The sequence below is a fragment of the Ochlerotatus camptorhynchus genome, unplaced genomic scaffold, assembly GCF_037179485.1.
Source record: "Ochlerotatus camptorhynchus isolate MF236.1 unplaced genomic scaffold, CSIRO-AGI_Acam_v1.1 ptg000330l, whole genome shotgun sequence".
In the NCBI taxonomy this organism is placed as follows: domain Eukaryota; kingdom Metazoa; phylum Arthropoda; class Insecta; order Diptera; family Culicidae; genus Ochlerotatus; species Ochlerotatus camptorhynchus.
In genome coordinates, this window is record NW_027040818.1 from 17,493,565 (window position 1) to 17,519,212 (window position 25,648).

Genomic DNA, 25,648 nt, shown 5'->3' on the forward strand with positions numbered 1-25,648 from the left:
CTATGGTCACTAGAGGCCCTACGGGAACCTGCGCCAGAATGGCCGTTCAGGGGAGAAACCTTAAACTGATCCTCAAGTAAGCTGAAATTGTTTTTGAAGGAAATGCTGATACTTTGATATCGATTCTTTCAAAATTCTAGCGATTGTGCCAAGAAAATGCTTAGTTTTGGAATATTATACAGAAAATCCGGATTTCTGGGAACCAGACTATTTCGGATGGACATTGTTCGCAATGTCCAGAAAGAAGATAAGTTTCTGAATCCATTGGTGCCAAAAGATTCAGAATCGGTTAAAATTGGCCGCAGTAGCAAGCAGTTCAATTTTGTGGGTACCCGGGTACCCTTGTCGAGCTTTTTAAGGGTAAAAAATTTCACAACCCCCCCCTTTCAAAGCCCCTTGCTGCAATTTGAAATATTTCTTCACGAAAAGTTGTCACTCCATGAGTTCTAAGATGTCACTGAATTCTGGTTTCCTGTCGTGAAAATAACATCATAATTTATTAACTTGAAATCTGAAAAGGTACCCGGGTACCCTGTCGATCACATAAGGGTTAAAATGATCCTATTCGTTGACCATGTATTCTGGTGTACGTATAGTGATACAAATTAAACTGATATAACTTTTTTCGTCAGGAACGGTTCATCGTGCTTCAAGACAGGGGTTGAAACAGTTGACATTTTTTACTACACTCGCTTCGTTGTCATGCGCGACAGTCTGTTTGTATTCGAACACTCATGCTCTACCGTCGTCTCTCTCACACAACACGAGTGGTAGAATAACATTCGAGCTAAAAGAAAATTATCAAAATAGCTATCATATGACATGTGTGATTTCGTTGTAATTCCTCAATTTGGTGTAAATCAAACCATTTTTGATCAGAAATATTATTACTGGGACATCATTGCTTGATATTTTCAGAATTCACACAAGCACACCATCAGCAGCTCATATTATGAGAAAAAACAAAATACATACATTCGTGACGGTCTTCGGCGACAGTGTCGTATGACAGAGCCTGTCATGCGACATTTTAGTTTGGTACTGTACTATGATAGCTTGTTTTGCAAGTGTCGGAGGCAAAGGCAGTCAATTATCACAGAAAATGTGTCAACTACCGTGACCGCTTACAAGACTGCTTCAAGAAATAACAATTTGAAAAAAAATAGTCAAATAAGAAGCGTTTAACTAAATAAATTAAGCTTCATGCGGATTCAACCAATCAGAAGCTCAAAACAATACCGATATATCATTGCTCAACCAGCTGCAACTATTTTAGAAATGTGAATGCTCATGCTGAAAGTAACAGCCTTGTGAACTTTTTTGGAAAGATAAAAAATCACGATGAGCACTTTAGCACATTGATATAACCGGAATGAATAGCATCGCGTTGTTTGGTTTCTGGTAGTTTTGTTTGAAAAGAATGTAGAACTGCTGAAAACTGGGATTGAAAACATAACGTGTTACACCATAATATGTTTGCTGACGTCGCCCGTCGGACGTCATTTTATTGGAATAGCTTATCCCAGGCTTGAACAATCTTTAATCTCAGTAGTTTGTTGAGATGTAAGGGCATCGGTGGTCTTCAGGCGACCATTTTTGCTCAAATGAGAGCAGTTCGTGGGTTCTATCAAAGGCCCTTTTACTTTACAGAGTGTGATAGGGCCACATCGATGTTTTTTTCTATCGAAACATGACCACAGTATTTATCGAAACATTTACCAATACGAATCCTTACATATTGCCTGCTCTCATCCCTTCCTTGTGATGCTCGTGGAAGTGCAGAGGACTTTTCGGCTTCCAAAAAAGCGATTATGACGCCAATACTATCCTTCCCTCTTCCTAATAGACCTGTATTCAGATGTGGTCGGTGCCGGTATTGTACAAAACACATAAGATCACCATGTTCATGTTCTTGTTGATGGCTTGTAAAGTAAATCAGTCTAATGTACAGCGTCAAATGGCAGGCTTGGGCAGAAGAGGGTTCATACCATTTTCATTAACGAAATTGTGAGTTATTTCTTCCAAGATGCTGATGAAGCGACCTTTTGCTCAATACCCGAGTAGACGAGAATATCAAATCAGTAGCAAGTTTCTCTATTAAAATTGAGGAACAGAACTTCAAAAATTTCTATTAGTTTGATGGATATAAGAGGTAAAATATCAAAAAAATCGATGGGCCCATAACTGAGTACAGTCGTACCTCGATATAAAGCAACGTTACGTTATATCGAGTTACGTTATATCGAAGCAATGTTTTTTTTTTACTTTAGTCATCTAACAGGTTTACAAAACCTTTCTGTACGCAATGGTGACGTAGGACTACGTGGGCTTATATGAAAAATGTTATTTGTTAACTGCAGAAGGAGCTCTTTAACAAATTTATGGTGGTCCTGAAAAGGATCGTTTTGTCGTGATGGTTGAGTAATGCTGAGCTACTATTGGGGTGTTCAACACAGATAAAGCTGGTGAGTTGTATGTTGTTTGGAACGAGGGTGACGCATTTGACATAGATGGCCCACTGTGGCGCACGACGTGCAACTGAATCCGATCAGTAGCGGTGCGGCTTCTTCCTCTTTCTTCGGTGAATCAAGAAAATCGGGCAGGCTTTCATTTTATACTGGAGAACGCCAAGCGCCGAAAGCACTGCTGCTGCTGTTGATGACGACCGGACACCACCACTCACCACACGCGGTGATTGAATAAACACCGTTTGGCAAGACCGGAGTGAAATCAATTTTTAAATCTGTGTTAGGGAAAGCGCTTTTCGCAGTTAATCGGGGATTATTTTCAATAGTGACCTGTTGAAAATTGATAAAGTGTTCATTTTAACAGATTTGTAGATGACTTTCCAATCGATTGGCTTGTTTAGCATTGAAATCCATCCACTATAGACAGACTTATAACTGTTCAAAATATTTCATAATTTTGTTACATGTTCCATTTTAGATTTTCACAACGTGTACCCCCATATAGAAATCACAGACGTAGTGCTGGATGTATTCTCCGTGGAATGAAATATTTCCCATTATTGGTTTATTTCTCCATTTATAAACTTTTCGTTACATGACTCATTTCCGATTTCGTAATGTGACCCCCAATATAGTAAAGAAAGACAGCCATACGTCAAAAGCATAGTCAATGGAAATAAACGTAATGTTACTACTACTTCTGGTTCATTGGATGCATTTGCTCACAAATGTTTCGGTCCTTGGTTGGTACCTACGAGCGTTGGGCGTGATGACGTGGTATGTCTGGCAGCGAGGTAAACGGACGTAAAAAAACAATTTTAAATTTACTCTTTTGCAAAAAAAATTTGGATGGCCTTGACAAGGGCACTTTGGTTTATAGCGAATTTGTTTTTGATTCAGTACCAACCTGGATCGGGAATCAAGATTATTTTTGTAACCTGACTCGGGTTAAGGTTCGCACTGACAATAAGCTCGGGTTCGCACGGGTTGGAACTGGTTCCAACCTGGATAATAAACAAATTCGCTATTAGTTAAACTTAAGTGTAGAAGGCTGGTAATACTAGCAACGGGAGGTCTTTTGAGATGATGATGACACACTTAGAGTGGATTACATACAGGTTCGTATTCTTCTGGTAGCGGCGGGTTCGATCTTTGTCGTGGATGGGGAATTCTGAGATCTTTAGGCACTTTCTTCACAGCTATGCTGAGCTAGTTTGATGTTCTTCGTCATGACGATAAGGCGCTTGATTACGGTGGCCCACAGTGATGTTTCTCACCATGAGCAACTGTACAGTGACGGTGTGGCTTTTTCACTACTTCTCTGGCTAGAGCGCTCTTGTAGGCAGCCTGGGTGCAAGCTGCTTGCGGGAGCCTATCCACCGGTCCGCAAATCGTGTGTTGGGTGATCGATATGAACACGTCCGAAGTTCGAAAGAAAATGCGGCTTCGGCTTGTTTCATTTGGTAACAACTATATGATGTCTTTGTTAGGAAAGGCACCTTGTGTCTTTTGAAAACAACATTTTTTCGTGCGGACCCAGGCTTGCCTTCGCATACCAACAACACGATCGGGTAGGGGAGAAAAAAAAGAAGACAAAGAAAACAAACCATCCGTTATAGAACTGGCTTCTCTCTCTCGGATAAAAATGATGTTTATTCAACTCAGCGTTATATGAAAAATTTAATAATACTTTGTATAACATAATTTAAAATGTATTTATAACGCTAATAATCGATTTTGAGTTGATATTTTTCAATTTTTAAACTTAAAAAAAAGTTACGTTATATCGAGGCGAAAGTTACGTTATATCGAGGTTGCTTTATATCGAGGTATGACTGTAATAGCAAAGTCAGTTGTTGGCATATCTAAAGAATATCAAAAATTATAGCAAATTAATATCACATTTTGTTATTATACTTCATCAAGCTATTGATATGTTGTTTGATTTAATCAATTTAATTACATATAAATAGCTTATTCTGCTATCAGATCAAGATTAGCTCTAAAATTCATGATTCTAAAATATCATAATCATAGCAAATTATGCTTTGATAGCAGAATAAGCTATTAACTTGTTATAGCGCACAACTGACTAACAACATAATAAGATATTGATACTAAACTATGATATTATTTTGCTCTACTCCTCTACCTGGGTACCCGAGCACGCGAGCAGGAACGAATGTCTCGATACCTTAAATTAGTATAGATGAACCTGACATAAGAGGTAAATTACCAAAAAATAATACCAAAAATATGTTCCCAAAATACCATTGCAATACCAAATTTTGATAATGCAATACCAAAACAATACCACACAGGTATTCTTTTGGTATACAAATACCCATTTTTGCTATTTACAAAGTATTTTGCGTGTATTTTTTTGGTATTATTCTTTGGTATTTTACCTCTTATGTCATGCTGGTCAATACCAAATTTTGGTATCAGGTCAGAATTAGGTATTCATTAGTTATTTTCTCCTGCTCGGGTAGCGCTACATAGAGAGTGAAATCCAAACGAAATTTATAATTAGCCATCAGATAACAACATTAATTTGCTCACTAGGGACTCAGTATCTCAGAAGATTCCAGGTGGTTGGGTAAAGTTTTCGAAAGGTTTGATTTTTCTTACCAGAATAAGATCACTAAGTGGCCTAAACGATTTCCCGGTTCGGTCTAGAAAATATTTTGTGTTGGACATTTTTCTCCACTTTCCTGAACGTAAGTCAAGTACCCATATAAGTCCATTTTTGCTGTTATGTCATAAGAATCCAAAGATATTTATGGTAGAAGCAATTAACCATCATTTTGCTGTGTGTATCAGGTCTATTTAGCTCATCTTCCATCGTTTTCAAAAATAAAAAAAAGTTTATTCCGATAACCTTCGAAGCTACTGTTCAATTTGTTTCATGACGCAAACGTCAGAACCAAGCCCCGTTCGTTCGCTTATCTAGACGTGCGTTATTTCCTTCGTCATGCCTTGATAAAGCCATCATCATCGGTGGTGTTAATACTTGTTTTGTGCTTCTATAAAAATAGCACACCTACCTCTCCGATTCCCACCACCTGCATGCACTGCGGCGGTGACCTGGTGTTGCTTCCCGTTTTCTTTTACTTTCGGTAAGTGCGGTTCCCATAATTTCCCCTCAATTTTCTAATTATTATTTACATAGTAATCGTCACCCCGTGTAGCTGTTGGTGGTGGTGGCGACGGTAGCGGACAAAAACAAAAGGTGTCAAAGGGGAGCTTTAGTACGGCCGATGGGATCGACTCAAAATTGAGGGGTTTTGCACTCAAAATCACAAAAACGTATGTCATTTATATATTGAGTAAAATTTTCCACGCTTTTCCTCAAAAATCGTCAAACCACTCGATTTTCCTCATATTGGAAGGGTTTTTCCTGGAAAATTGAGCAACATTTAACTCAGTCTATGAGTAACCTACGCTTATGCGAATTTGAGTGAACGAAACGGCCGTGTGTAGGATTTTATCGCTTTTCCCACACCTTCCTAGCTCCTAATGTTCGTGTCGCTCCGGGCCCTAGGGAGTATCGAAAGAAAATTGCGATAGCGGAAAGAGGTTGAAAATCACGTGCCTTCCGGCGGAGAACGCATAAGCAGCAACGGGGGGTGGCTTTATTATTTGTCAAGTGTTGATATGAATTTACTTTACGAGCTTCGTTTCACCCTTTATCGAGGAAACTTTTGAACTTGAAAACATTCACAAGGAGGGGGTGGTAGGCAAATTGAATCCCGCTCAAGTAGCAGTGGGACTATAAAATTTGTCTTTGCACATAACATGTCGAGCGATTTATCGTTCCATTTAGGTTCCGCGACGCAGCCGACGCTTCATTTGCCACCGCCATCAAATGGAGGCTTTTGTGTTCTACCGAGCCAGCTGAGAGAGTGGAAGGTACGCTGATACCGGTGGTGTAGGCATACAATACTCGCTGCTACAGAATAAAGAACACAATGCCGCGCACCTGATTTTGGCCTCAAAGGGGCAATTCTCGTCTCGAGTATGTACGACGAAGCAAATGTACAGACAAAGGAGTTCACTTTTGTTGTGGGATAAGTTTTTGCTACAGTTCTGATTGAAATTGAATTTTCACACTTGTTTATTGTTCTTGCACGCGCAGAAAAACGCTCAACGAATTCCAAAGTAGGTACTACTTGTTTGTTGATTTCTCATAAAATGGCAACTACCGTGAATGATAACAATTCATGAACACTTTTGGCATTACTTTTGTTTTGTGTTTTAAGGGATGAAAAATGGATTTTGTGATTCACCCCAAAATTAATGAACAAAGGTTCAATGTGTTAAAGCTATGCTGTGTACACGACCTGACAGTTCAGCTGACAGTCACGGCCACGGTCAAGACCAGTACAGCGGAGGCACGTGTAACTTGCGCCGCATTGCATCACCCATCGTACCGGTTGTTGTTGTTGTTGTTGTTGTCTACCTATAGCAGCTATGTGCGCACTGCACTTGATCGAAACCAATTAAAGGTGAGGTTCACCGCGAACACTTGCAAAAGTGGTCATGCATATCCATATTGGCGGTTGTAGTACCAAAGCATATATGGTCATCTAGCTTTATAGTGGTTTTAGTTCCTAACATATATGCAACAATCACCCCATGCATGACTCTTGAATCGTAGAACGAACCACCAAACACTTACAATAGATACGGAACACGTGTGAGAGTTGATTTCAATGTGAGATACATATCGCGCTGTGTTAAAAAAAAACAACAGCATATCTCATCTTTGTTGTAACTCTTTTCCGCTTATTCAATTTAAAAATTATCCCAAGAATGTATGTCTAGCACCTGCTGCTTCTGCTGAGCTACCAAAGAGGTTCGCTCCCGGTGGCATTATCCGCTACGGTCCGTCGTGCTTTCACGCAAGAGCAATTTCAAACTGTCAAACTGCCAACAAAGTTGCTCAACGAGTCCTGACCCGGAGAGACCTCTCTGATGTGTTGTTGAGCTTTATTTTCTTCCATCACGCTTCCACCACCTCTCAAATCCGAATCGAACGCAAGAACTCTTTCCCGACCCCTAGCACATTGGAATGGGAAATATTTGACACGTAGCTTTTCCCACTCGACCGATGGGAAGTTTCACAATGTTACACCTACGCTACACATATTTGCTTTCGATCTTGTTCGTCTTCCATTCTGCTTACAAAAAAAAGGGCAAACAAGTTAAACTTTTCGTTCTTGTTAGAGAGGCAATAGCCAGGCAATCGCAAAAATCAACTTCTTAAGTTTTATGATCCAAATTTGAAGCGGTTCATGATTGTGCAAATCTAAACCAACATAAATCTTTAAGAGCGTTGTGGTTGAAAAAATCAATTCATGTTAGGAAAAAAACTAAATGCATTTTCTAGACAGTGACGCAAGGGTAATGATCAACAATTTATCACCCAACTCTCAATAATATTAAAGCATTTTCCAGCAACTCGAAATGAGCAGCATTTTCTAGTGCGTATGCTTCAGAAAAATACGTTTTCTCAGTCATAAAAATCTTATTAGATTGAAGCTGAAAAACTAAGGAATCGTTGTAGTGAAATTACCGTATAAATTTTGGTTACCGAAAACAGACAATGGGTGCAAAAGCCGACATTTACCCTATTTTAAAAAACACACAAGCATTGACAAACACACACGCATTTAAAAAAAACACACACGCATTGAATATTATTATTATTACTATTATTATTATTATTATTAAAGTCCCAGGAATCCCAGGGCTGGAGTCGGGTCTAAATCGACCGATTCCGACTCTAATTCAAACAAAATAAAGATTTTCACGTCCGGTTCTATTCGTACACTGAGTAAGAGTGTGGTGGTGAAAATCCGAGAAAAATACAAAACAAACCGCTGTCAAACTAATGTTTACAGATTGATTTACATTAAATTTTAAGATTAATATCTGAAAATTTTTACACGGTGATGCACCCGTTAGTGTGGTGCGTGCTTTAAACGTCACATGGTGACCAGCAATTCCCAATTATCAATTTCCCGGTTTTAGCACGGAATTGTTTAAATTTTCCCGGTTGAGCGATACACCTTTATTTATTTTTCCTTGATTTGTCTTCCGTACTCACCAATGCTACCGACGCCAGGGAGGCAGCTCCCACACTTGATCCTACCAATTGACCCATCAACTCATTAACCGGGGATCAACGGCTGTACTTTCCTTTCGAAGGAAGGCGTGATAAGAGATGTTAAGACTCAGAAAATCTCGACTGCGCCGACTGGGATTGAAACCCAGGACCTTTGGAGTGAGAGACAGTCACGCTTACTACTACACCACCGGCGCCGCTGATACACATTTCTATTAAGCATAAAAGCGAATGCGAATGAGCTGAAGAGATCATCAGGTTAAATGGGCGATTATTAAGACAACAGATCTTGAATTTGGTTCTGCGCCGAAGACTTAAAAATTAACAGAATTTTATTTGATTGTTCTCAAGCATTTCCTTTAAAATCATTTGCCTTTTCAGATTTCTACAAATTTACATTGAGATTCACTCTTGGAGTCCCATTAACATGACTTAAAGTCCAGACATTCTCAAATTTTTTTTCGAATTTTAAACTTTTTCAAAGAATTCACTCATTCATTTTTTAATTCCTTTGAATTCCCCCATGCAATTGGCTTCAGAATTGTATTAACATTTTGCACAGAATTATCTTGAAGTTCTACTATAAATTCTTAAGAAATTTCAGTTAGAATTTTCCTTACAATAAATTAAAAAAAAAAATAAAAATTCTTATCGATATGTCTGTCCTTGAGAAACCGTCCTCGGAATTTCCTTAAAACTCTTTGCTAAATTGCTTTGGAATTGTATCCTTTAAATTAAAAAAAATATTTAAGCTACGTATTGGTATTTTTTACGGAACTTGGAATCCTTTGACAATCGCCATAGAATTTTCCACAGAGCTGAACTCACACAATTGACTAGGAATTTTAGTCAAAACTCTCTTAAAGCTCCCTTGGGCATTACCTTACTGTTATATCTAGAATTCATGGTTGCTTAACGTCAGATATAAGATTTTTTTTCCTTGATTTGTTTTCCGTCGATCTTGTTTTTCGTGCTGAGCACCAATGCTACCGACGCCAGGAAGGCAGCTCCCACACCTGGACTCTACCTATCGACCCATCAACTCATGAACCGGGGACTAACGGCTTTACTTCCCTCAGAACATCTTGGCGGCGCCGACTGGGATTGAACCCAGGCCTGCTGGGGTGAGAGGCAATCACGCTTACCACAACGCCACCGACGCCGCTATCTCATTTTCATTTTCATTTTGCAGCGTTTGGTGGGGCAATGGGAGCGCAAGTCAATCCAAAGCCGAGGATAAAGGACGGGTAATGGCTGAATAGTCTATGCGGACCACTTGAACGCCATGGGAAAAGGAAGGGATTGACGAGGCCGGTTATTGGGGGGTTTTGAGGCAATGACACATAGTGATGCTAAATGTAAAGAAACCGAAAATCCATCTCCCACTGATTCATCCTTTCACATATATACCAAATTGATATTTTAAAGCAATAATCAAAATAAACAGACAATATATGAAAAGGCTAGTTGCCAGTTGCTTTAAAGGCTAGTTGCCTCCCTAAGCGGACCCTCCGCATCCTAACTCTGTTAATCCACTTAATGCTACTAGGCTGTCTAAATTTTCATATTTAAGTTCGTTTGATGATTATGATATCTCTAGTCTAATTTAATAAATAATTGAAATCTCTAATCTACCTACCATGCTTTATTAAGTACCTGCACTTGTGAATGTAATCTAAAATTTAACGTGTTTCAAGTTGTTTTTGACTTTGACCTATATTTTATATATATTAGTTCGTCCCAGGTGACACCTTCAAGTGACTAAAATGCTTCACTTTGAAGTTAGTTTCCTAGCTGATTTTTAAATTACATAGGGTATATGCTTCAACTACGCTCACACGTTTCCACTATGTCGCACCACAAAAATACGTATGGTTATGTCACAATAGAAGCACGCCACAGTGGAAATCCCGAGCCATAGTTCAAACACTTTTCCCAAATCAAGATGAAGCACATATAAGATTAGTTACAATACCATGTACAAAAATGGTGTTTAACACTGTTCCCTGAGTAATGCTTCAATGAAAACAACAACGAAAGCTTGTCACGCAAGTAGAAGGAGCACTGTTGGGCACTTTCTGAAATATTTCAATAGTATAATTCCCTTGCAAACCCAAATAAATCTATCTGCGTAAAAATAAATAAAATAAGAGTGATTTGCGGCAAAACCCGCCAGTATCGCACCCAACGTCAGTGCCTATACGTAAGCGTACTACGACGCGGCTAAAGGAGTAACAAGTGTGATACTATCACTTCAGGCTAGAACTTTGGTTCTCTTATGCAATGGTTCATCAGAGAGGGGAAGCTCAGTAATCCTCATCGCATGCTCATGACGCTATTTTGTCACGGCATGAGCCAACGATGCCGCACCTAAACCAACCGTCTCCAACGCTCCACTATGAAGCATAAGATTAGGCCCGCCCACCAACGTCCAGGTTAAAAAACTAGCCAAGGGGAGGGCACTACGCCACCGACGCTGCTATCAGACTTTAAGTGGTCATTTTATACGATAGATGAGGAGATGAAAGTATAGAGTTGATAGTTCCGTTAGAGTGTGAAAATTGTACATACATAGAGAGTAGAAAGCGAGCAAATTTGAAGAAGGCACAAATCGGGTTGACATCTCCTTTACCAACCTCCCCTGTTGGGGTGCCGTTTTGAAAATTTTACATGATCCAAAATGGCAGAATTTTAGCAAGAATGAGAATCATTGCTCATAACAAACAGTTACGCAAAATCGAAGAAGTTCGATTCAAAAATTAATTTTTGGTTCGCTATTTTACCTTTGCCTCAGACAGTATTGGAATCAACTTGGATCCAGTGGTGTAAGCGGTCACATTAGTCAACGTGTTTTCTGTGATAATCCGTTGCCTTTCCTTCTGACACTCGCAACACAAGCTATCGAAATACAGTACCAATCTAAAACTTCATATGGCATTTATTTATTTACTTATTGTTTCAATGATTCATCTGACATATGGTTGTCTTAATGAATTAAAAAAGTATAATTAAAACAAAAACAGGACAGGTTCTAATTCAGGGCAGTCTTCTAATAAAAACAGTTAACGACACCAGGGTGTCCATTCAAACCCAATTTTTCAATTCCCGGTTTTTTCCCGATTATTCGAAAAATAAAACCCAAACATCCCTGCCTTAAACAAAAAAGGCTTTCAAAAATAACCGTTTATAGATAAACATATTTTTTCAGCAGAATTGCTCTACTTTTTAGACAAAATATGACATGAGAGTAACATTAACATGTTGATGATCTAGATCTCCAAAATCTCATGAAATCATGAATCCGTATAAGATCAAAGAGTCTCCTGCAAAAAGTGAGCCTAAATATTATATTGGTATGCCGGAAAAAGAATATATCAATACAAGAGACCTAAGCAGGAGAATTGCAGTATTTAAAGTTCTTCGTATCATCCTGGAGTTTAGATCTTGAAGTTCTATAAGACAAACAACATATTGTGAGTTACTAAAAAAATTACTAAAATGTTTATCATTCTCCAAATTGTCCTGGAGATCTTGACTACGAAGAATTACTTTAAATGAGAACAACATTTTTTCCTGGAGATTAAGATCACATTACCGATTTCATATACATACCAAACTTCCACTACAAAATAAGCCACGCACATTTGCGGGGGTCCTTGTAAAGTTGGAGCAAATGGGCGCGGATTATTTTGTAGTGGAAGTTTGGTACATGGAATCGATAATGTGAATGGAAGAAGTGTATAGAATTCAGAAATAGAAGTGGTGAAAGTGGGCGGTCAGTATCACATTACATTATTTTTGGAGAAGAACAGGATCCGGCTAAAAATTTGATGCGATCCATCCATTAAGTAAAAATTAAATTTATTCCAGCATATAACATAAAATGCATTTATAAAGGTAACTATATTTAAAAACTAAATATGCAACTATATTCAAAAACTAAATACGACAGGGCATCGTTTGCTGGCTGTGCCGCGGGTATTGTGGGTTTCCCAGGTACCCGGTTCAAGCTTCAGTTGGCTGCGGTGGCTCTTCTCCTTCTACCCCTGAATAGATAGTGTGAATAAGGGCATCTATGTTTTGCTGTGCTTGTTGTGGACATTAGTACATTCTTTTACTCAAACTTGTTGAGGACGCCTTGTCTTGCCTCAAAAGTTATCCTTTTTAAAGTACTGATCTTCATAACATAAAGGGCACCATTACGGAGCAGTTCTATTTGTCCAACGCTCCCAGCTGGGTGAGGGGTAGAGGATGACACACACACATTTTCCAAATTATCCTGGAGATACTTTACATGTTAATCGAAATGTTATTCGCTTTCAACTCATAAATTTTGAGCATTTTGTGCTTCACGGAGACTTATAACATAATTTAAAATGAATAGTTGTGTTTAGAAATAACGTTTTTGGATTATCAAAATCATCCCGGATATCTGGTCTAGAAGTTCTGCAGACTTAACAAGGTATACAATGATTCGACTTAATGATATAATGGGTAAATCTTCGTGAACCCCCATAATATCATTATTAGGATTGGATTATTAGGTTTTCCAAAACACTTTAACATGTTTGGATCATTCGAAAAACTTACTCTTTAAGCTAGTAGAAACAAAGGAAAAATTGCCGAGTACCATTGCAAGTTTTATAAAGCTTTAAAGGATTCTTCGAGACCAAATTATAGCCTACAAGACTATGATAAATCCAAAATTGTTACTCGGGATGAGTATATATGATTTTTCCCGGTGCGATTTGGGTTTTCCCGCATTTTTCCCGGAAAATACGAATTCCCGGTTTTCCCGGTTGGATGGACACCATGCGACACATTAAAGTAAAAAATACATAGACGTCATTAAACGCATTAGCGATGGCACGGATAGGTTCATTCAACCCATATTGCCGATTACGAGCTGCGAGGTGTACAAAATTAAGCTGTCTAATCACTCTCTCAGGTGCGTAAAAGAAAAGCTGCCGAAGTAATTCGGGGGAATCAGCAAACACAGCGTTCCGTCTTCTTTGTTCCAAGATGTCAATTCCAAGCAGACGACAGCGATCGCCGACGTAAGACGGCAAGTTAGCCGTGTCACGCCAAGGCAGATGACGAAGCGCGTAGCGAACAAACTTTCTCTGTACACTCTCAAATCTGGCTATCCAGCATGCTTAGACGACAGCACTATACTCTAAGATTGTACGTACTAACGAACAATACAGCGCCTGCAGGCAAAGCGGATCGCGAAAGTCTTCAGATAGTTTGAACATAAAGCCAAGCTGCCTGTTAGCTTTAGTCAGGGTGTCATTGTAGTGTGGTTTGAAGGTGTCAGTCAAGTGTTACTCCCAAATCTTTGATCTGGCTAATTCTCTCTAATGTTTTTGCGGAAATGGACTAATCAAATATTATCGGGTTTTGTTTGCGGTGAAATGATATCACATTGCACTTGTTGGGCGTCAACAAATTACGGGATCACCAACTCTGCATATGATCCACAATCAGCAGCAACTCCTCACAATCAGCGATGCAATTGATAACCACATACATTTCGACATCGTCAGCGTAGAATAGCCGGCATCCAGGTGGCAGTAGACACGAAAGCTCGTTGACGAAAAAGCGAAAACAGAAGCGGTCCCAGATTACTTCCTTGGGGAACGCCGGAAACGTTCGTGAACACTTCAGAACGAGAAGCTCCAATCTCAACGCAAAGCGAACCGTTCGTAAGGTAAGATTTGAACCACGAGATGAAAGATCCAGACACTCCGAGTTTCTCAAGCATGCTCAAAAGAATGTTGAGGTCTACTCGGTCAAATGCAGCCTTGAGATCAGTGTAAACAGCGTCGATTTGTCCGCCAGAATCCATGGTCCGAACGCAGAGCGACACAAATTCGGTCAAATTGGTTGTTACTGACCGTTTTGGGTAGATGTAATTTTTACAAGAGCTGAAGAGCGCCTTATTGATTATGATCTCGAATACTTTGGAGCAGCAAGATAGAGATGTGATGCCTCTGTAATTCTGGATATTCCTTTTACCGCCTTTCTTGTGGACGGGGAACATATAGGACATGGCTCTCATACGACCGTGCTGCCGAAGAATGTTACACTTTCGTGTTGTTTTTTTTTTCATTCTAAGAGCTGCAACTATTAATATAATATGTAACGATAAGCGAGAGGAAACATGAGCTGATCAGAAATAGTTGAAATATACACAAATAGTGATAGTTATTTGAAAGTTTTCCTATTACGCGAAATTTGCCCTATAATAATGTAGAAATTCTCTATAGAACGCTCTTTGATCTACCCTGCAAATTCTTATACAGTTCTAAACAATTCTCACTGTATTACCAAGGAATTCCTCAACGAATACTCCTGAAAATATCTCTTCTCATTCACTCTAAAATTCCCATGGAATAACCTTCGGAATTCCCTCTATATTCTGCTCAACATTCTCTTTGAGTAGAAATGAGAATTCCTTGAAATGGTCCTATGGTCTTTGAGTTCTCGAAAGAACCTTAAAAGTCTCCATAATATTTCATTGAAATTTACCTCAAAAATTTCTTTAGCAACTTTCCTCAAAACTGCATTGAAATGATTGAGTGCTTTTGAAAGTATCCTCTGAATTCTCATTGAATTATTGTCAGAATTTGGATTCTTCGTCTTCACTTGAAATTCTACTTACAAGTACAGGGCTGGTAGCGATCATTGCTGTCAAAAATAGTAATTTTAGTGACCATGTTGAAGTAATAAGTGACCAAATAGTGACTCATAGTTGTAAAAAAAGTGACTAAAAAGTGACCTAAGGGTAGAAAATTAGTCATTCTGATGGCATACAAAATGAATGTTTGATATTTTAGACTTATTCAATTAGATTCACATAAACACTCAAATATGTACGATAGGAACCTTTAAAGCGAAAGATTCAATAGAAAGTTTATGACTAAACCTCCAAGCTTATACTACCTGAAAAAACCTGAGAAATCGGGAATTCTCAAGGAATTTTATTTTTCCTGAAAATACCTGGAAGTCTCAGGGAATCTTATCATTATTCAGGAAATTTAATAATTTTCATACTAAGAATGCATTTTAAAATAAAAACATTTAATATTCCTAGTTATTTTCATTCACAGATTGATCCAGATCCAGAATGGATTAATCTTCATTAACAAATACATTTTTAAAATTCAGAGGCTTCAAATGATTTTTGTTTTGGTTTTAGAATATGCATATTTTTGACAAATTTTATAAATTCTGAACTGAAAAGTTATGACACTACGAGAAATTTTCAAGAATCTGGAGTCAAATTCCTTGCACAGTTTTAAGGCTCATTGAATTATATTATAATTTCTAAGGACCTCATTCCACGGGAGTTCTGCGAAAATAATCTATGAGAAAAACATCAACTAAAATCTGCTTTCATTGTAGTTCTGAGGAATTTTAGACTTAATGTGAAGCCTAAGCCTAAGATAGTAAACTCCAAGCGGATTTTGATGAGAAATCTCCGTTGAATATGGAATGGTCTATTCTGAGGTCTTCAGAACTACTTTAAAGTTCCCAAAATATTCCTGAATTTAATTAAATTGCCGTGAAGTTCTTCTGCAGTTTGAGAAACTAGCCTGATGCTCGCAATACTTCTCATCATTTTTTTTAACTTCTCTAAACTTTTCCAACGATCATAAATCTTCTCTAAAGTTTTAACAATTCACTGAATTTCTCGAAACTTTTTTAAACTTTTTATAATTTACCTGCTCTGAGGATATCTTTTCTTTCATGAAGTATTTTTTTTTTTAAGAGTTTTATTAGCGAGATCAATATTTTTCTCGAAGTTTTCGAAACTTCTCTTAAGTGTTTGCAGTTCTCATGAAGCTTGTTGTACTACCATGAATTTAATTGAACTGTTCTAAAAATGCTTAAGCTTACATTCAAATGTTTAAGTTCAAATTATCGAAACTAATTCATAACTTCTTCAATAGTCTAGAGTTTCCTGATGTTTTTAAAAATGCCCAAAATATTTCTCAATTTCCTTAAAATTCTCTAGACTGCCCTGAATATCTTAGTATGTTTTAAAAGAACCCACAATTTTACTGGAATTGTTAAAATCCAGGCAAATTGTTAAAGGCAAATATTTAAGTTCTACAATTTTTCTTAAGTTTTATAAATTTTATAAACGCTCACGAAACTTTGCCTTAAATCACCAATTTTCCCTGGAAAGCCTGGACATCCCAGAAGTTTTGTATGCTTACCTTAATCACTCTAAATTGATCAAATGTTCCGGTAAATTTTCTGATATAGATTTATAATTCCCTGAAGCTTCTAAAGTATTCGGATCAATATATCATAGAATTCTCGAAATATCCCATAATTCTAAGGAACTCCTTGTAAGTCGCTGCAAATTTCCTGAAGTTATTGTGATTTTTCTGATGTTATGTGATCGTACTCGTAGTACTCGGAACTTCACTGAATATAATGAAACAATCTAAAAATATCTAAATTTCTTGAAAGTTCTCTGGAATTTCTCAAAAATATCGGTGCTTGCTAAAAGTTCTCGCCTTTTTTTAATTAATGGAACTTCATTGATGTTCTCTAATCAACTTAGCTAAATTTTCGAATTTTTGTAGATGTTGAAATTTCCATGATATAACACCCTAGAAATACTCCCACATTTTCCGGATTTTCATATAATTTTTATTGCGTTCCAGAAATTTTCTCTGCGCAAACCGAAGTTTCCTAGATTTTTTTTTTTTAGAAACTTCCCTTTAATTCTCTGATCTTTTTTGATGTTCAGGAGCTTCCCTAAAACTCTCAACTCTAATGAAAATCTCGGTTCTGCATTAAAATAAATTGAATTCTCGTAAAAACCTCCCTGGAATTCTCTGGATTTATGTGAAATTCATGAAATATTTCTGAAGTTTCCATAAATTTTCCGAAGGTCTATGTACTGAACCTTTCGGAACATCTTATGGGATTTCGATTTTATTTCAGCACATCATGGAACTAATCTGAATTTGTCTAAACTCACGCTTATATATTTTTAAATCAATTCAATAGTTTGGGCTAAAGTTTCGGGGACTTCCCCTTAAGATCTCTGGAATTCCCTAATGATCTAGCTTTTCTGAGATCAATAGATCTTCAAAACTCAGGGAACTTTATTTAGCCAAGTGAGTGGACACCCTGTAGATAGAGAAGAACGATTAAACGTAAAAAAAACTCTATCAAAGGTAGTCAACTTCAAATTGTTCAAAAATAGAACAAAATGTAGTGACTTATTACAAGAAAAAGTGACTTTCGTGACTTGGCCTTAAAAAAAGAGACTTTTTAGTGACTGGCTTGAAAAAAGATATCAAGTCACTAAAAAACGACTCGCTACCGGGCTGGCTGCAAGTACCTTGGAGTTCTCCTTACAATTAACTTTCAGTTCTCCTTACAAATCGCTTAGAACAGTCTCCTCAAAATTACTTTGAAGTTTTAGACTGAATTCTCTTTGGAATTGTCGTGAAAAGTTTAACAGAATTTTCTTGTAAATTTATGGTAAGATGGTGTAATAGCGCTTACTTACGTGTTTTTCAAAACTAATTAATCTGTTTTTACCAAGAATCGCTAGAAGTGCCGCGGAACTATCATCAGGAAAACTGTTTGTATTAATTAGTCTTTGAGTAGTACGAGTAAAATCGCTGTTGATCATATACCTACCACCTTACCCTACTTTGAATCCTACTCAGAACTACCTTGGAACTCTCCTCACTTTGCACCTAGAGTCTGAAGTTCCTTAGTACTAATTTGTAAGGAATCAGATTTCACTTTCCTAAAAATTCATCCATTGATATTTTTCTCTGATTTCCCTTTAAATTATGCCTACAGATTCTGTAGTCTTGCATATTTATTTTTGTTCCAGAATATTGAAAGTTTGATTTCATTTGGTCCAAGATTTAGGAAAAAAAAGTCAAAGTTTAAAATCTGTAGATATTATCAATGGTAAAGACCTTAAAAAACACAAGAATTAATGTTGTTACTGAAGATCAATCCACTCCAGAATTATCATCATCAAAGAGTAAAAGTAACTAAAGGGTGAACACGAAATTATTGCGACACATTCAACAGGGCATAACTTTTTTACCATTGGGTAAAAATCAACCAAATTTTGCACACTTTCTCATTGATGTGTATTGTGTACATGCAGTCAAACTCGAAGTCGTGTTTTTCGATTCAACGAAAATGGAGGTGAACCAACGCGAGTTGAGAGAACAAATTCTTTCCAAACACCTGGAATTTCCTGACCTGTTGCACCGGCAGTTGGGAAAAATGTTGAACATTCACCATTCAACCGTCTCCAGAGTGTTGAAGCGGTTCCAGGAGCGGTTGACGTTGGACCACGGCAAAGGAGCTGGAAGAAAACCGGGACCGGAGAACAAAAAGACGGAGGGAAAGGTGAAGCGGATGATTAAAGCAAATCTCAACGTCTCAAGCCGTGATTTGGCTAAAAAGATCGGCATGTCGCAGAGCTACGTTCAGAATGCAAAGAAGAGAGCTGGACTACATACATACAAGGTACAGAACTTCCCAAACCGCGATGAGCGGCAACAATCGACGGCTAAAACTCGGGCACGGAAGCTCTACGAGAAGATGCTGACAAAATATGGCTGCTGTGTGATGGACGACGAAACGTATATAAAAGCCGATTTTAAGCAAATTCCGGGGTTGGAGTTTTTCACCGGCAAGAGCAGGTTCGATGTGGACGACAAATTTAAGAAGAAGAAAATGTCGAAGTTCGCCTCCAAATATCTCATTTGGCAGGCCATCTGCTCTTGCGGACTGAGGAGTGAGCCTTTCGTGACAAAGGACACAGTAAATGGCGAGATCTACAAATCTGAGTGCCTCGAGCAGCGCCTTTTGCCGTTATTGCAGCAGCACGACGAAGCTCCGCTATTTTGGCCAGATTTGGCATCATGCCACTATTCTAAAAGTGTCCTGGAGTGGTATGAGGCCAATTCTGTCCATTTTGTTCCAAAGGACATGAATCCGCCAAACTGTCCGGAGCTGCGCCCGGTGGAGCAGTACTGGGCAATAATGAAGCGGGAACTTCGGAAGAGCAAGAAGACAGTCAAAGACGAGAAGGACATGTTAAGAAAATGGAAAAAAAAACTGAGAAACTGGTACCGGATGACACTGTAAAGACTTTGATGGAGGGCATCAAGCGAAAATGCGTTCAATTTTACACTCAAGGCTCCATCGATTAACTTTTCTTTTGATTTTTGAAGTAAATATATGTATAAAACTACCCTAATAATTTGGTTTGATTCTAAACATTATAAGAAACTTGGCATGACATTTTCGGTGTCGCAATAATTTCGTGTTCGCCCTTTAACGCGGAAGATAAAGTTGATTGTATTATAAAATAAAGCTTGAGTCATTTAATATCGAGACGCAAAAAAAAAACAGATGTATCTCGGAACGTTGAGTACTCAAAATGAAGGACATTTAATGAACTTTAAAGGAAAAATGGCGAAAAAAAATATTCCGATTGGGTTTTAATGAAATCTTGAACTTTACTTCGAATACCACTCATCATATTTTGAACACTCTGTTGGCTACCCTGAGCGGCCATTTTGTTCCACCATCACTTCATCTTTGTCGCATCCCGAGTCACCTTTCCACTCTTCATCAACTTCTGTTTGACAATTGTCCTTTTCGAAGATATCTACCCCGCTGTCCAGATACACCTGTAGACTCTGCTGTAGTGGCAGCTTGCCACATCAGGACAAATTTTACAGGTCCATTGTGCGTCTCAATGTACGGAAGAATACGTTTTTTAATGCACTCCTGCTTGTACATTTTCGAATCCATAGTCTTGTTTGTCACGAAAACCTGGATTTTTTGGATTTGGCTTTATAAAACTTTTGTCCGGGAAACTGCTCATAATCCATCTTCACGTACGTTTCGTCGTCCATGAGGATGCATCCTTCGTACTTTGTAAGAATCTCACTATACAACTTCCGGGTACGTCATTTGGCCACTAGATTCTGCTTCAGTGTCCTGTTTGGTTGCTTACTGGTCCGAAAAGATCGAAATCCTTCTCGCTGACGAATCCTTTTGACTGGCATTGAATTTCTTGGCGATATCATAATCCGACAGCCCTGGGTTTGCCCTAACCGTTCTCAACACCTTCAAATGCAGCTTCCGATCCTTAGTTCCACTACGACGCTTGCTATGATCCCGCCGATCGATAGTATGTCGCTCACGTTTGAGAACACTGTACACGGTCGATTTAGCCAATTTCAACGACTTCGCGTCGGATTTTCCGAGTGAGTGTCCAATATTTTCGGTTCGCGGCTTCCATCAAGCATAACTTCTTTCAAATAAAATGAATCGTGACGAACTCTTCAGCACTGAAAGAGGAAACATTTAAAAACAAACTGCTGTCAAAACATTCCAGATCCAACCGCTAGGAGCACTGCAGTAAAATAAACAGTGCGTCTAGATTAGCTTTGGGCAATCTTGCAGCAAGAATCGACCTTAGTGAATCGATTATTTTTTTTTTAAATAATCGATTCACCGATTTAATCAATAATTTTTAATCGATTCATTTTTCAAAATGGCGCAAAAATGTTTCAAATATAACGAAAGTTGATGCAGATTAACGCCAAGTTCAGTCTTAAGTTGATATTACGTTACATAAGCTATCTTGTTATGACATTTCACTTATAATAGTCATTTAGTGTGATGATTGATATCATTTAGAAATAAATTGTGTAGTACGTACGCAGTAAAAGTTGTGAGTGACTATTTTGATTTCATTTGACATGTGGAAGTTTTTGCTCAGGATACTTGATTAGGTGAGTGATTTAACAGGTTATAATATTCGTTTTATTGGTATTAAATGAACGATTTAAAAAACGAAAGATTAACATATGAAACAAAACGATTAGATGGTCGGAGTGTAAAAGCAGATAAGTTTTTTTTTTTTTTTTTTTTATTATTATAGTCACTTTAACGCTCTTGGGTCATTCGTGACTTGTCCGGGGGTGAGATTTGAACTCGTGACTTTGGCGTGAGAGGTATGGATGCTAACCACTACGCCGGGGTCGCCCCCAAGCAGATAAGTACGTAAAGTACTTAATTCAGATATCCCAAAACTCATCCGAGAGGGATCCCAAGAAAGCTAATTGAGCCATGCGTTTTGCATTGAGCCGATATCGATTCTGTATGGTCTCACCAGTTTTAGAGAATAGCCTCTCTGACGAAACACTTGTTACCATTCTCGATAAATAGTCTCGAGCAATATGGTATACATGGGGATATTCACTACGGATTTTCACCAATGCTTGAAAACGATCGACAGAACGTGGGAAAATTGGCTGATGCAAGACATTTGGTAATTCTGCCGATATGCCCCCATGGCGATCCAGTTCTGACATAGCAGAGGACTGATGATCCTGAAATATGTCATAAGAAGTGAATATTTCTACTGAACTGTCACACTGGTTGTTTTCAGAATCCATGTTCAAGCCAAGTGATGTGCAAAGGTGACTACAACAAAAAAATCAATATTAAATTTCAAATGCAAATGCACTGAACATTTTTTGGATCGAAGCAAAAATCGAATGAATAGTTCGATTTAGTCGATTTTTGACGTGTTTGAGATCGATTACAAAAAAAATCGATTAATCGAACCAAAAGAATCGATATTTTGTGTTTCGATTCAACATTGTCCATTGCTAGTCCAGATATTAAATGACTCAAGCTATTTTATAAAATTTCTGAGAGAACCTGGCGATATATTCTATTCTTAAAAATTTGCTTGGAAAGAAATTCCTTGCGAATTTGAAGTTTTTGGAGGTAAAATAATATTCCCTGAAGATTCCAAGTTTTTTTGGTTTTTTTTTTCAAGTAGTAGACACTCTGGATGCTTTAGTCTTTCCGCTTCAATTCGATTATATTTTTACGACTGAGCAAACCTGTTATGACAGGTTTACCTTTAAATGAAATATACTCACTACAAAATGCGAATGAATTTGAGCTACTCAAATTTGAATAAATTGTGAAGATGCCTCCATTATGAAGGGTCTATTTTTATACTACTTACAAATGATCCTTTTGGATAAAAGCGCTGTGATCGTACGTACCTGAAAAAAAACAGAAAAATAAAAACATTAGATAAATCCGTCCAAATTATCGCATGATGAAAATTCAATTTTCAGAATAAACACACATTCTATCTTGAAGCAGAAGCATACACAGACATACATACACTCGCACTCCCGCCGAGACCCACGATGGATTCCTCAGAATCACAAACAATTAGCAAACAGTACTTTCAAATGGCCTAATCTGGTTTTCTAAGGCAAGTCTATACCAATTGGCGAAAAACGTGGCATCTATCTTTCACAGCTTTGTCGGTGCTCTTATATGAGGACAGGACGATGCCGTTGAATTGCGTCAGCGCTCAAGTGGCTGATTAATCGTGCCACATTCTGAATTCCCATGGAACCACCACTTGGCGCAACAATCACGCACCATAGAATGAATCTTCACTCAGTAGTAGATACACTACAAATGGGGTGAGTGTCATCCAAGGAATTGCAAACTTTCCGACATTATTTATTTGCACTAATGAGCAAAAGCTTTGGGGGCTCTCTATTGGACACATAAATAAATTGCTTAATTTATTCTTCAAAGCAGCAGAGCCGTTGCCGCCGTTCACGGGAAGAAATGTAATCTCATAAAACAAACATTGACCAGTGCTGATTTTTGCTTTGGGCCATCGTTCCTCAGTCAGTTCTCCACGTTCTCGAAGATAGAGAAGATTCCAGTTCTGCTGCCCAATGTAAACGAATGTAACGTAATTTATGTCTTACCCTAGACCTTTTCTCATTCGCACACATGCATGGGTGGGTGTTCCATTCATACATATTACATTGAAACGTGCTTGACTCATGATAAATTGAACTGAATGGGCCATTTGATGTACGTATTTTTGCGGACAACGTTCTTCGGTGAACACAAGAAATTTCATCACGGCACTAAGAATGGGCTTTGCGACTGGAAAAGGGGCATCCGAAGAGGATTACCTTGAGGAGGGAGGATATGTACACTCAAACATTAAATTACACGCAGTCCATGCTGATTCTTGCTTGCTTGATCAATATATATTTCAGTGAAAAAAAAACCAACGGCACATGACGTCACCGTGGGACGTGCTTTTTCCTGGCCCGGACTTACACAACAATGTCAGTGGGTGATGATTACTTACGTATTTAATCACTCCGATGTCGACAAGGTAGCCACGTGCTTTCTCGGGAATGTCCAACAAGAAGTCCATTTCGTTTTATTTCGTCTGACCTTAACTTTTCTGTCTGCTTCAATGCTGCTTCATAGTATCAATTTCAAGCACATGGAACGATTCACCTTCACTTCACTGCATCCTTAATCATTTATGCATCGAACAAATTGCCAGCGCTGCATTGGTATTATCGTAGATTAATAATAGACGGCTATTTTAGTTGATTAACCACTGCCCGTGGGGGGATTGGCCATGGTCGGAATTGGTCGAGTGATTAGGGGAAAACTAAACAGAAGCTGATAATTGGAACCGCTGCACGGTGTAGCTTATTTAAGCTACCGGGCATTTCGATGACCCAATTTACACTGTCAATGACAATGGACACCGTGAGAGAATTGACAGCTTGTCCGTAAGATTTAGTAGGATAACAACAGTTTTTAATTGTGACGGCTAATGATATGCGACATTCAACGAACCTACTGAGATTCATCGTAAGCGGTAATCTGTTCATGGTTAATTAAATTAAATAACAAATTTACACCTAGGTATGCTATGGTATCGCTGGAAAAATCATTGCTCAACAATTTATCAATAGATTTGAAATTCGTCACCGACTAAATGGCTGAGCTATGATTTTTCAAACATTGCAAGTTTGCCGTTACACATTTTACAGGAGGCATCGTGTTCGGAGTGTTAATGCATTCTCCGAGCCTTAATCATGGTCTACAAGAGCAAGAAAGGACCAGAATTGTTGCTTGAAATTTACACAGATAAAAATAAGTTGTACTGGAGCAGGTTTATTAATGTAAAATTACACGGTTAACGATCTGAAATTCAATGAATTAAAGCTGAAATTTAAACGTTTATGTAAATTTATATTGTTGTTCGTTGAAAATTAAATCAATTTCAATTAAACTTTTGACTTATAAGTAAAACTCAATGCAAATGAATGTATTGTTAAATACTTTCATGCAATATTAATGTGCTATTGCTGTTTAGTTGAAAGGACAGAAAATACATCAAAATGACACATGTAAATTTACAAAAAAAATTTTGTGTAGTTAATAATCTAATATTTGATAATTTTATACCCTTATCAATGCAGTCTGTAGTTGTGAGATCAAAATATGTACATGGCTTTTTATTTGTCTTATAGGAATTTATGAGAAACTCTGAGAGGATAATTTGAGAATGTTAAGTTGATTTTAAAAGGAATTTCTTGAAAAAAAATCCTTCGAATTACTTAATAGTTACATTCTTCTTCTTCTTCTTTTTCGCGTTTCAAGCTTATTTCATATCGCATATTAGCTTATTGGGTGCTCTCAACTTAGTGTTCTAGATGCACTTCCACAGTTATGAATTGAGAGCTTTCGATGCCTGTACCATTTTTGCATTGATATGATTGTGTGGCAAGTCCAATCATACCTCTTTTATGCCCAGGGAAGTCGAGACATTTTCCAACCCGAAAAATTCCTAGACCGGACCGGGAATCGAACCCAGCCACCTCCAGCATGGTTTTGCGTTGTAGCTGCACCTTTACCGACTGAGCTAAGGGAGGCCCAAAAAAAATAGTTACATGTGAGTTCCCAAAACAATTCTGAGATGAATTCCAAGGAAAATCTTATGAAAATTTGAAGGATACATTTTAACTAACTTTAAAACTTTTAAAGAGAATTATGTAAATCAATTTAATGGATTTCTCGCGAAAGCTATCGAGAATACTAAGATAATTGTAGAATTAATGCTAAAAAAAATCTATAAGGGATTCCTAAAGTGGTATGCAATGAATTT

General features: G+C 37.9%; 1 protein-coding gene across 2 annotated transcripts in view; it reads right to left on the bottom strand.

Annotated features, from left to right (window-relative positions):
• Nucleotides 1–25,648, bottom strand: part of oys (oysgedart) — a 183,668-nt gene that overhangs the window by 21,732 nt on the left and 136,288 nt on the right. The window contains exon 2 of one of the 2 annotated variants that reach the window (XM_065230453.1): nt 23,828–24,033. The exons of the other annotated variant lie outside the window; for it this stretch is intronic. Coding sequence (XP_065086525.1) covers nt 23,828–23,896 — 69 coding nt within the window. The 5' untranslated portion in view covers nt 23,897–24,033. The remainder of the gene's footprint in view (nt 1–23,827; nt 24,034–25,648) is intronic. 2 annotated transcript variants of the gene reach the window in all.